Source organism: Dipodomys merriami, unplaced genomic scaffold (genome assembly GCF_024711535.1).
Source record: "Dipodomys merriami isolate MVZ:Mamm:240054 unplaced genomic scaffold, mDipMer1.0.p SCAF_21, whole genome shotgun sequence".
Taxonomy (NCBI): Eukaryota; Metazoa; Chordata; class Mammalia; order Rodentia; family Heteromyidae; genus Dipodomys; species Dipodomys merriami.
In genome coordinates, this window is record NW_027203493.1 from 31,199,364 (window position 1) to 31,212,619 (window position 13,256).

General features: G+C 41.4%; 1 protein-coding gene across 1 annotated transcript in view; it reads right to left on the reverse strand.

Moving 5' to 3' along the window:
• Window positions 1-13,256, reverse strand: part of Insc (INSC spindle orientation adaptor protein) — a 97,756-nt gene that overhangs the window by 70,053 nt on the left and 14,447 nt on the right. The window contains exons 2-4 of the mRNA XM_070032065.1: window positions 3,497-3,842; window positions 2,533-2,585; window positions 1,336-1,459 (exon numbers count right to left, since the gene is read on the reverse strand). Of these exons, the coding sequence (XP_069888166.1) occupies window positions 1,336-1,459; window positions 2,533-2,585; window positions 3,497-3,842 (523 nt within the window). The remainder of the gene's footprint in view (window positions 1-1,335; window positions 1,460-2,532; window positions 2,586-3,496; window positions 3,843-13,256) is intronic.

The window sequence follows — 13,256 nt, forward strand, 5'->3', positions numbered from 1 at the left end:
AAGGGATGAGTCATCTGATGGATGAGTGTGGAAGAAAGAACTGAGTATGTTCAGCTTAGCATCTTCCCTTCAGTTAGAAAGTTCCTCTGGTGTGACCCTGGTCATCAGATAGTTGTTTGTTCCTCAGCTGAGGCCTTTCCATCTCTGCCCTGGGACATTTAGTTGGGATATAAAGTTTTAACAAGTCATCCTCAGGGCCAGAGCTTAGTTCTCCAATCAGTCTTATTAAAGAAAATGTAATATTTTAAGCTAAATGACTTAATGAACAAATGTAACATTTATGCACATGGAGCGGCCTCAAGGATTCAAAGACAGAGGGACCAGCCCCTGTGAGACCAAGGAATATGGACTTAGGCAAGACCAGCAGGTGATTCAGGCCAGAGGAGCCCAAGCCCTGCACAAAATGAGCCACAAATAGGAAAGAAATAAAGAGGATCTCTGAGCTCTGTGCTCGGGAGAGAGGTCGGGTGTAGAGAGAAAGGGGACCTGGAAAGAGATTCGTTATTTATGGGAAGCTTTTATTTGGTGGTGGGAAAAGAATGGCAAATATGTAACATAATATTTCTGTACCTATAAATAACATGTAAATACCTTTCATAATGAAAACCTCATGGAATCTGCTGTTCTGGGAGGCTTTCAAAATAGCAAAGGAAGGGAAAGTCACATATCTTTAACCCCTATGCTAGGTCCCCTCCCTGTGTTGAGCCTGGTCCTCTCACTTTTCTTCTGGGGAAGGCTTCTCACCTCGCAGATGAGGGAATCAAGGCTGGGAGAGGTTAAGGAACTTGACAAGCATCTCATGGTGAACCACAATTCGAAAGGAGATCTGTCCGACTCCAAAAGCCCTCCCTCTTTCTAGAACCCAGCCTGAGTGTATCTTAAAGTGGGGGAACTAGACTGCATTTGACCTTTCTCAAACCTTCTCTATGACCAAGCCTTCCAGAATTGCTTTATTCCCAGAAGTACCTTAAGCCTGTCATGATAGGAAAAATCCTTTATGTGACCCATGAAGAATAACTCAACAGATTCAGGGTGGTACAAACAAAGCTGAAAGTGTAGTTGGGAGATGCCAGCTTTTGCCACCATCCTGTTATGCAACCCAGAATAAGTCTCCTCTCTCTGGATTCTAGTCTGCATAAGTGGAAAATGCAGAATTGGGTTAAGTGCTCAGGAAGCCTCTCTCAAGCTCAGACACTCCTGTCTCACAGATGATAGAGTTAACTTTGGTGATTGGAAGAGTATATCTCCCAAGAAAGGACGGGTGGCAGCTTTCTCCAGTCTGCTTCCTTAGCTCTTCCCTTCTCATGGACACCCTCCAGACCAGCCTGCACTGACCTGCACCTCCCGTGTCAGTGCCAGCTCCAGCAGCTGCCCAAAGTGCTGCCCTAACGTGCTCAGGGTCTCACTCACACAGGCCTTCATCGACTTCAAGACATGCTCGTTCTCCACCTGCAGGCACCTGGGAAGAAGAATCATGGGGAGCATTGTGAAATGGGGCCCCTGGCTCCCCAGAACCATTACTGGGGTCAGATATGACCTGCATGAGGCTGGGCATGTGGCAAGAACAGATGAGGAGGAAGGCATCAGTCCCAAGGAAGTCAGAGATGAAATTTCTATACCTGGCTTATTTCCTGGTCCTTTAGTTTGCAGAGAGGTGCTGGACACATCAAAAGCTTTGACACTGGGAAATAAGGCCATCATATCTGAGTAAACATAGCTCTTGGGGTTTGTCTTGTAGAGAGCCAGTTATCACTACAACTAAAGTCTAGGGTCTCAGTGATGTCCAGGGTCATGGCAGGCCGTAGAAGGCTGGGAAGAGGTTCACTGGCATGCTCATTCTGAGGGCATGAGGCAATGTCCATGGCCCTAGCAGAAATGGCTTCCCGTAGGGTTCTGAGAGCAGCCTGGAGGATGTTCTTCCAAGCCAGGAAGACCAGAATGGGATCCAATTCTTATTCACCCAGAGAAAGAAAGAAATCTCACCAAGCCCCAGGGTACCAAGACCAGGACACTCAAGGCCGGGAGGGGCAAGGATTGCCAACATACACTAAGTGTGTGTGCATGAGGCTGAGTGTATGTGTACTTCTGAGAATGGGTGCATATTTAGGAATGTGCAATGGAGGGAAGAGAGTATGATTGTGATTTTGGTATTGTACAATGTGTTTATTTCTGTGGATAACAAGTGATTGTGTGTGTATGTGTGTGTATAGTGTGCATGTCTGCTTTCACCTTGTCTTGACTCTTGCCTTAACTTTGCAGAGCACCAAGGGGGGTTTTCCAAAGTTGTAGGAACCCTTTTCCTTGTTCCCAGCACTTAGTCAATTTTATTCCAGTGCCAAGGCCTCTTTTCTACCTGCTATCTGATCCTAAGGGTAGAAAATCCAAGGAAATCTCTTAATGTTTCTGATATAAGCCAGAAAAAATAACTCAAGACCACCCCCAGGCCTCTGCACTCCTACTTTTCCGCTGGGAGAGATACCAGCCCCTTTATTTCCCTTCCCAGGACAGACTTACCTCTCAGTGAAGACTTACCTCTCAGTGACCACAGAGAGCTCTGAGCACTTCTCCATTAGCAACTTCTCCACCTATAGAAAAGAGAACTCTGCTATTGAATTCAACCAACACTGATTGATAGCCAACTGCCATATCAGGCACTGAGAGGCACAAAGGTGAAGAATGAAGGAATCCAGCCCATAAACTTTATTACACTGCATTATATGTGGCAAAAGTGATCACACCTAGTGCTTTGACAGCACAAAAAAAGTACAACCAAGTGGCAGGTGAGGCTGGAAGCTCTCAATCAAGGAAGGGGCATGTTTGCTGGGTTTCAGTGGATAAGTAGAAGCCTGCTATCTACACAGTGGAGGAAGGAAAGGTTTGAGACATAGAGTAAAGCACTAAGGTAAGTAGTGTGAGAGGAGAGCGGTCATCTGGGGAGAATTTTCATTGGTTCCTTGTGGGTTGTGGGAAGAAAATTCAAATGGGCTATGAAATCAAAAGATGAGGTTGAGCCCCACTTACTCCACCTGTGGCTAAACTTTTAGATCTTCTGTTTCCTCAAGTACAAAGTGAAGATAATGATTCTAACATTTTTAACTAAATACTTTAAGTGTTTTACATGTAATAACTCTAAGAAGTCTGTAAAATCCATGATCCTATGTCTATTTGGATGCAGGAAATGGTATGCAGAGAAGTTAAGTCACAGCAAAGCTAACATTTGAACTCAGGAAGTTTGGAATTAAAATTGTTACATCAACTACTGTACAGCTGTTGACAATGGTGGTGGCTCCCTCAACAGTTGTGCAGGTTATGTTTGTGCAATATGTTTGACCTATGATACAGTACATACATATTAAGATCTTTATTAGTCTTCCCTGATTTATTAGAAGAGGAGGGACACTGTTGACCAAAAGATTCAGACTCCATGCAATGCAGATCTATACTTCAGGAAGACCTACTCCCAACTCCCACTCAGTCCTACCCCAGATCAACTGACCTGGCCCATTTCCTGCGAGGAGCTCCTGCTGGCTGCGCTGTACTCACTGACCATGGAGCGGGCGTGGCAAGTCAGACGCACACTCATGCTGTGCACACGTGCCCAGCGGTCCTGTGCCAGCTTCTGCCCGATCCTGCGCAGCTCCGTGCTGATGACCCAGCCCCGCTTGAGCAGCAGTTGCAGGGGGTCCCCAGGCCCTGGACCTCCTGCCAAAATGAGATCACTCTGCGCATCCTCCTCCAGGCTGATGGGCTTAGCCTGCAAGATGCACATGCATTCACACTCGGTCATGAGCTTCAGGTCCTCCATCCAGCGCTGGACTGAGTCTACCTGCATTAGGCCCAGCCTGAAACCCAGAAACAAAGGGTTTAACCCCAGGCTACTGGACATTTACTATGCAGTTACTATATCCTCAGCAATGTTTCTCTAATTCCTGAAGGTCATCCTCAGTTATTCCTCCGTATCTCCAGCTAATGGACATGAAGTTTGCAGCAAGTGACCAGACTAACAAGCAACAAGCACTGATGCTTGACAGTAGCCAGTGGATGATCCTTAAAGGAAATTGGTATAGTCTAACTATCAAATCCTGTGATGATAAGTGAGCCAGGGTATTGATACATAAAGTGATACAGTATGCTCTTAACTTTGTATCATGCTCTACAGAGAGTTTATAGCAAAGAAAAATGTGTGCTCATAAAATGGGGAAGACAACAATGCAAAAATACAAATACACACAAAATTATGACAATAATGGCAAAAGAGTGTATCTAGAAAATGCAATGGCAAGATAATGTATCTAGAAAATGCATTTAAAGGAAAGATTTTAACTGAAGGAACTTTATGGACTGGGAAACTAAAAGATTTCTTTTTTCTTCTTTTATTACACTTTTCTCTAATTTCCTTTGTTGTTGTTATTGTTGCTCCAGGGTTTGATATCAGCACTCACACTTGCTAGGTAGATGTTCTACCATTTGAGCCATTCCACCAGCCCATTTTTGTATTGGTTATTTTCAAGATAGGATCTTGCTTTTTCCCCAGGCAGGCCTACACTGTGACCACCCTATTTGTTTTCCCCTGTCACTAGAGGATGACAGAAACAGACCTCCATACCAAGCTATTAGTGGACATGGAGTCTGGGAACTCTTTTGGAAGAGGCCTAGGCCAGCCTTGAACAGTGATCCCCCTAACTCTGTCTTCCATGTAGGTAGAATTACAGGCTTGTGCCACAGTGCCTGATTTCCAAATTTTATATGGTGAGCCTGGATATCATTCTAGTACCACAGCATAAGAACATGGATTAGATAGATCCTAAGATCTTAATCAAATAAAATTCATTCTATAATTCACTTAGTCACCCAAGTCAGTAATATCAGATACATAATGAAGCGTTAAACATGTGTCTTATATTTAATTCCAGGCCCTGGGTGGTGAGAGCAGACACAAAGATATCAAACCTCCATGCTCGAAGAGCTTTGGATCTGCCCTAAGAAGCAAGTGGGATGAAACAATGACCAGTTTCACTATCAGTGCATAGCCTAAGAAGATGTGCACAATTGGGCACCTACAATGAGTTTAAAGCCCTCTGCCTTCTAAAAGTCTCCTGTTGGTCTCCGAGGAGAAGGCCTCAAGCCACCTGCCACAATCCACTCACCCACTTACAAATATGTATTTGGTGCCTCCCTGTGCTAAGCAATGTGGTAAGAATGGGGCTATAACTACAAATAACAATCAATTTCCTTATCCAAGGGACAGGACAGTCTAGTTGCAAAATAAATGAACAAGGTATAAATTATGTTGGAAGTAGTAGATGCTAGGAGGAAAAAAGAGGAGGAAAGACATTCTAGAGTGCTGAGAAGGTAGGAGGGGACTGGCATTAAAATAAGTGGATTGGTGGGCTGGGAAGGTGGCTCAGTGGTAGAGCGCTTGCCTTGCATGCATGAGGCCCTGGGTTCAATTCCTCAGCATCACATAAGCAAAAAGAAAAAAGCCAGAAGTGGCGCGGTGGCTCAAGTGGTAGAGCGCTAGCCTTGAGCTGACGAGCTGAGGGACAGCGCCCAGGCCCAGAGTTCAAGCCCCATGACCGGACCCCCCCCCCAAAAAAAATAATAAGTGGACTGGAGACAACTCACTGCAAATAGGACATTTGTCCAAGGACTTGAAGGACATAAGGGAGAAAGCCATAGTATATCTGAGGATAAATGGTTCAAGGGCAAGAGAACAGTAAATAAAAAGGTTCTGGGTCAGAAATGCCTTGAGATATATGAGGAGCAGCAAGAATGTCAGAGTAGTGAAGAATCAGTAAGGATGGAAAGGTGAAGACAGTAATGAGGAGGTAAGGGGTTAAATGTGATGCGGGCAGGGCTGTATAGAACAGGTATGTTCCTGGCTTTTGATTTTTGTTCATATTGGCAATTAAAGACACCAGTGGAGCCAGCCTGTTCAAGCAAAGATATAAGGATATAAAGATATAAAGATATAAGCAAAGTAATAAGGATGCTTTCCAGGTATCAAAGTTAAATCATCTTTGCATTTACAGTTCTTTCATGAGAAAAGCAAGGCTTTCTGAGATATGCATCTATTTGACTTAATGCTTTTAAATGTATTTTTTAACCACAAGCTTATCGTGTGAAACCATAGAAACTGTATTTGTGGTTTCCTATAGGAAATTGCCTTTCAAATTTCTAGAAACAAAAAAGAAACTCACAATGAATGACCTCTCTTTATCCCCTACCCTTAATGAAAATAGACATTTTATTTTGTCAAGAATTTGAATATATAGCTAATTGCATGTATGTGTATGTATGTGAGAGTCCTGGCATTTGAAGTCATAGTGCTCCAATCCTCGTTCTGTTTCCTAAACTCCTCTAATTTATGTAAGTGCAGTCAGATCTCATATAGTGATCATAGATGTGCCTAATCTTCTACACTTTATTATATACCTGCTCACCCCTGTCTCATTCCCATCTTGGCCAATCCAAGGTAACCTCAGAAGTAGCATTCCATATTTGTCTTCACATTCATGAGATTCATACATCCTACCCAGAACTATAGCTATACTAATATCTATATCTATCTATGTTATCTAGTTTATTACACTGTTTGTTTCCTAAATATGACTATAAATAAATACATCTTGCTACATTTTCTTATTTTCTTATTTAGCACTGAAATTCCTTCAAGTGTTCCAATTAAGTCTGGAAACATTCTTTACAAAGTCTAATTATTCAGTGTTGCACATTCATTGCAATTAACTGGCCACTCTGAGCACCCACTTTGCTTCTAGTTCTTAACTGCCACAAACAACGTATTAATAAACATCTGCATTTATATGTCATTACATATCAGTATCCTAATTTTTATGGAACACAGTCCAGCAGAATTATATTCAATAGATATGATCATATTGGTGTCCAAAGCAACAGTGCTTCACGTTCTCCCAACGATGTATTAGAACTTTCTGTATAAATATTAAAATATGTTAACTCTCTACTCAAATTCTCTGTGTCCCCCAGAGTCATGCCCTCCAGTAATTCAAACCTTGCATGGACAGGACAGGAGGCTTCCATGGTTTGGCTTCCCATTTCCCTCCCCATTCATCTTCCTTTTTCAGTCTTTCCTCGATTCTTGGCACTCCTCCCATAGACACACCCTCAGCATGTTCATCCTCCCTATTTCCCCTACACTTTTTCTATTTCAGCACCCCACACACAATCTTAAATCTCCCCTTTCCTTCTTCTCTACCTGGAAAAGTCCTATTTATCCCAAAGACCTCTAATGTTACTTCCTTAAAAAAAACTCTCAGCCAAAGCTCATGAGTCCCTGCTGAGGGCTGCTGAATGCTACAGTGGAGCACCAATGACAATACTGTAATTGGTGTTTGTCTGAACTATCCACGTCATCTGAGGAACAACCCCTTGTATCTGGCTCATTATCAGTGCACAGAGTATACTAGTAACTCAGCTCGTGTATGGTAACAACTCAGTGGCAGAAGGTGAAGCACTTATTGCTATACATGCTACTTAGGCAGAGGACTTCCTGTGTCTCCCCCACATAGAACACCCTGAGTGCCCCAAGACTAACTGATGAGGAAAGAGACACAGACCATGGAAAAACACAAGCATTCTGATCTAGACATATAGAACTGAGAGACAAACTAACCTGGGGCTTTTAAGAGGCAACAAAATGAATGAATCAATGACTCATTCATTCCATAAACACTTTGTAGTGGACATCTGTTGTTTTTTCTTCTAGCATTCTTTCTTCCTTCTTCTATTAGTGACCTCTTGTGGTGGCTGCAGACTATTTCTGCTTCCTCCTCTTTTTAGGGCAAGATCTCTTGGCCAGGTTTAAGGGATACTGCCAGGATTCATGTCTGGCTCAGTGAAAACACTCATGGCCACTGTGGAGGTTGATCTAGAGGAAAGCTTGTGAATCAAGCTATAGAAATCTGATTTCCTCTCCAAATTTCAACACTTAGGAGCAAGAGTCATAGAAACTGGAGTTGTCCATTGGCCATGTTAATGAAGGCAAATGTCATGGCTCCATAAGAAAGGAACTCTAGGATCATTTGAAGGAGAGAAAAATAATCCAACAGTTAATGTCTGTTGACAGTAGACACAAATAACTTGTTCTAAACCACAAGTACACAAATAAGTCTGTAGTATTATTTGGTGACACCCCTTTCTAGTATACATCTTCTGAAAATTCAAGGGAGGAAACTATTCCTTCCAATGGAAGTTGAGAAGGTGTTTTTAGAAGCCAGCTGCAGTTTAGACATGTCATGGCAACATGTGTCAGTCAGGGAGATAATGAATAAATGAATAAGTATCTGTATCTTGAAGGAAAAGGAGCAGTTAGGAGGAACAACAGAGTGATGGCCTGTGTTCCTGGTCTTGAAAAGTCAAGAACACCAGACTGGGGTCAAACATTTACAGTGAAATCTCCAAGAAGCTACTTAAGGGTAACAGAGCAATGTAACAGCGGTGAGGTTTATAAGACAGCGAAATCATAGCACCTAGAACTAGCATATGCACAAAGGAAACCCACGTGCTGGGGAATCCACCCTCAACACATCTTCCTGAAGGCAAGCTATGGGATTTTGCAAGTGAACACATTCATATTCCTTACCTCTGGCCTAGAGGAGCTTTCTATGCTTGTGACAAAATGCCTGAGATAATCAACCTATGAGGAGAGATTTATTTTGATTCTTGGTTTGGGAGGTTTTAGTCCATGGTTGCTTGGTCTTGTTGCTTCAGGGCCTATGGTGAAGATGTAGAGCACAGAATCTATGATTGGAGAAATCTGTGCATCTCACGATAACCAGGGAACAAAAGAAAGTGAAAGAACAGGAAGGCCATTGTCCAAATATCCCCTTGAAGAGTACAGCCCCAGTGATCTTACTTTTTTCTACTAGGTAGCACTTCCTGAAGATTCTACCACCTTCTAACAGCACTTCAGGATCAGTCCTTCAACATCTGAGCCTTCAGAGAATATTTAACCTCCAAGTTATAACAAGGATAAAGACCATCCAACCCAGCTTTCAGGAAAAAGCCAAGAGTGGAGAAAAAAGTTTTCAAGCCTACCAAAGGGCTCAGCCCCACCCTGGGGGCTGCTTAAATCTGACCTGCTATCAAATATTTATCCAGTTCTTCACCCTCATTCTCCACAAGAAGCACACTCAGCTCTTGCTCTTTAAGAACTATATGAATTAGCAAGTGAGATTTCAGAAAGTTAATTAAATCCTTGTCGATTCATCACTGTGCTAAGAGGAAAAGTAGAATAACAAAACTATTGATTTCTTCAGCAGATGCGGTTCTGTGCCTATGAGTGTCTGTGTTTGTGGAGATGAACTCATCTTGGTGTCTATATTTTCTAGACACTTACATCCGTGTGTTGGTTGTGGGTTTGCTTCTCTGCCTGCATAAATACTCAGATCAGCCTGTGCATGTTTACAGGTATCACTTCACATAAACTTGATGATTAAAAATGGAGGAAATGGGTCTTGAGTATGGGCAGTCAGTGACTCAATTCCAAAGAAAAGACAAAGAAAGGGGAATAAAAAGTAACCTTAGAGAAGAGAAAGCTAGCACTACCTTAAGTGATCAAGGTTAACCTTAACAATGGTAAGTTATGTTGACAGCATGTGCCACTGATATAATAAGAAGAATTTTCTGCTCCAAAAATGCAGTGTCAATCACATGATAAAAAATATCAGGTAAACCCAAACTAAATAAGCTGACAGACTGGCCTGACCCATACTCCCCTCAAACTGACAAATCACCAAAACCATGGGAAGGCTGAGAAACTGTCTTACACAAGAAGAGACTAAGGAGATGTGATGACTACATATGATATGGTATCCTAGGTGGGACCTTGAAACAGAAAAGGGACATGTTTTGGGAAACTATTAAAATGTGAATTACATCTGGAGTTCAGTCAATGGTAATGGATGAGTACTGGTTCCTTAGTTGTGACAAACCTAAGATGTAAATCATCTTAGAGAAAGTCAGTAAACAGGAACACTCTCAAATATTTTTCAGAGAATTTTTTGAAAACTAGCACTCATTCTCCCCAAGTAGACTATACTGAGAAGACCAGGAAAGTGAGAATACCGAAATTTCTGGCCCCTCAGCAGATGAAAAACAAAATGAGTTGGTTGCTCAAGACTCACTAACCCAGCCTGACTTCTCCCAGAATGCTTTTCACTCAAGTTGCCCAAGTTGGATTCATAATGTAGTGGTGTATAATTTGAAGGGGCTAGGTGGAAAAATAGTTCTAAAGTCATAGGGAAAGGAAAATCAGAAAAAAGCCACCAGTAATAACTAGCATTTATTAAACCCTTACAGTTCCCCAAAGACTATGCCCTTACCATGCATTCTTTTATTCTTATAGCAGCCAGACTAGGTGAGTTGTCTTATTGTCTCTATCTTAAAGATGAAATTCCAAGGCATAAGAGCATTATATGACTTAAGAGAGCCAGAACTTCACATAGCCAACCTGATCAGAGACTATGTACCCCCCAGCTGTAGTGAACAATTTCCAATCTGTGTCTTCAAGAGAAAGTAATGCCTGATTCATCTCAAGGTCATCAGCAAGCAGCACAAGGATTGACATATGGTAAATATCAAAAAATATGCAATTTAATTAAGTAAGCCAGGAAGACATAGATGATAAACCTTGCAAGGCCAGCTGAGAATATATTCTAAATTTACAGGAACAAAGAATGAATAAGTTTCCTGTCCTTTGCTAAAAAGACTTGGGCAAGTAAGTAGATCCCACAAAAGACAGAATAATTACATTTTTTTAATAGAAAGACTTAAAGCAGGTCTTATAGAATCAGAAGAACCTTTGGTACAAGACATTTTTATAAATATTCCAGATCTGGTAAGATAGAACTTGTGCCCTTAGCAACAACTGTCCCAATGCTCTGAATCTGCCCTAAACTCACAGGCAAATGATGCTCCAATGGGATTTGATACATATACTCAAGTCCTTAAGAAGCAGGGCCTGAAGGGACATCTGATCTCTCAGGGGAAGTGCTTGTCTCTACATGATACCAGTAACAAACATAATGTATTCTCAACCAGTTCTACAAGGTTTAAAATAGTAAGTGGTTATCTCTCAGGCAATCCTGGCCACCATGGTTCAGTGAAACACTACTGATGCTAACTGTGTATCAAACCTTGTCCTGGGAACTTCTGTTTGTAGGAAGTTCACACAATCTAATGTAAGAGACGGATACAAACACAAAGCCCAGCTTTGCTTTTATGCCATCATGAGGGGTCATAAAATGCCCTCAAGTGTTCCCAAGAGATCATTCTCAGAGGTCATCTCATATATCAACCCCTTCTTATGATGAATCTATCATCCTGTGTTCATTCAGGCCTCTTATACTGGGTGTGCTCTAGTGCTATTCCCAGCCATGTGCTTCCCATATGACTGCCCTTCCTTCTGGTTTATGGTATGCTGAGTGAACCAACCTTACATGGCAACTCAGCCACTTCTCTTTTTGCTACCCTCTGTAGTTACTATCCTACTGCCACTAAGCAAGACTGGGGCTTCTGCTGGGTATCCATGCTCTCCCAAGAGCATGAATTTTAACTTGGTTTCAAATTCCAGCTCTGCCATTTGCTGTGTATCTTATAAACTAAATAACCAATCTGTTCAAGAACATTGGCAAATGGGACTTCATACAAAAACAAAGCAAAGTGAAGCTCTATGAAGCCAAAAGAGCCTTACTGAACTGCCTGTCTCCAAAAGTCCACAGAAACTGATTTCACATAAAAATGGGCAATGCAAAATTATATGTCATAACCTGTACATAGTTCAAAAGAGAACAGAGAACATAAGACTGTACTTACACTGAGAAAATGCCAGGAAAATGTATTTTGCAAGATGGATAAAAACTATAACTTATTATTTCAATATAAGCTTAAGATTGTAAGATAATTATGCAAAACATAAAACAAAGGCATAAGTCCTCACAAAGGAGATATCCTAACTCAGGAAATAATTGGAAATAATAGTAAATTTTGAAATAGAGTAAATAAGATTTAATGCACAAAGAAAACCAAGTGTAAACAGAAGAAAAGATTTAAAGATGAAATTAAAAATTTAAGAGAAAATGACAAGAAAATGACATATTGAAGGAACATATGCAGAAAAGGCTAGAATTAATTTATAAATATATAAATATACACTTTGGGGTGGCAACCAAGTATATGCAAGTGTATTACCAGAAATATGGTAGACTCAGAGAAGAACTCAAATGATGTAATTCCTTAGAAAGACTAACTCACAGTCCAACAAAATAAACACCAGGAATTGGATGTTCAAAAATAAGGAAGTGGGATGAAGGGGAGATGATAAGGTAAATGAAGAGAGAAATGGGAAATTTCATTTATAAAATTCAATGCAGTGGCTGGCTCAGTGATTGAGTGGTTGCCTTGCATGCATGAGATCCTGGGTTCTATTCCTCAACACCACATAAGCAGAAAAAGCTGAAGTGGCACTATGGCTCAAGTAGTAGAGCGCTAGCCTTGAGCTGAAGAGCTGAGGGACAGTGCCCAGGCCCAGAGTTCAGGCCTCACGACTGACCAAAAAAAAAAAATTCAATGTATATTTTACAAAATTAAGAAAACTGAGGGAAGGAGTAGGGTGGGAAGGATAGGGGAGAATGATTCATTGTATTCATGTACTGCTTTGTTGAATGGCAACACCTATGTACAACTGCTTAAAGATACAAATAAAAGATATAAAAATGTTTTATAAAGCAAGATAAAGCAGAGGGCTGGTGGCTCATGCCTATAATCCTAGCTACTCAGGAGGCTGAGATCTGAGAATCAAAATCTGAAGCCAACCCTGGCAAGAAAATCAGTGAGACTCTTATCTTCAATTAACCACCAGAAAATCAGAAGTGGCAGGGTGGCTCAAAGTGGTAGAGCACTAACTTTGAGCACTAAAGCTCAGGGACAACATCTAAGCCCCTGAGTTCAAGCCCCACAATGAACAACAATAACAACAAAAAGTAATATAGAAAAAAAGATTGAGTCAGATCACAGGTAGCTTTGGCAGACACTGTAAACAGTTTGGATTTCTCTGAGTATACAGAGAAAAGCCCTAATCCTCCAAGGAATCTTGTCACAGATGTCTATAACCTCTCTACAATCCAATACGGAAGACTCTCAAGGTTTTATAAAAACAACACATAGATTAATTTGGAATGATATGACCTGTGTTGTTCAGGGAGCTATACTGTGTT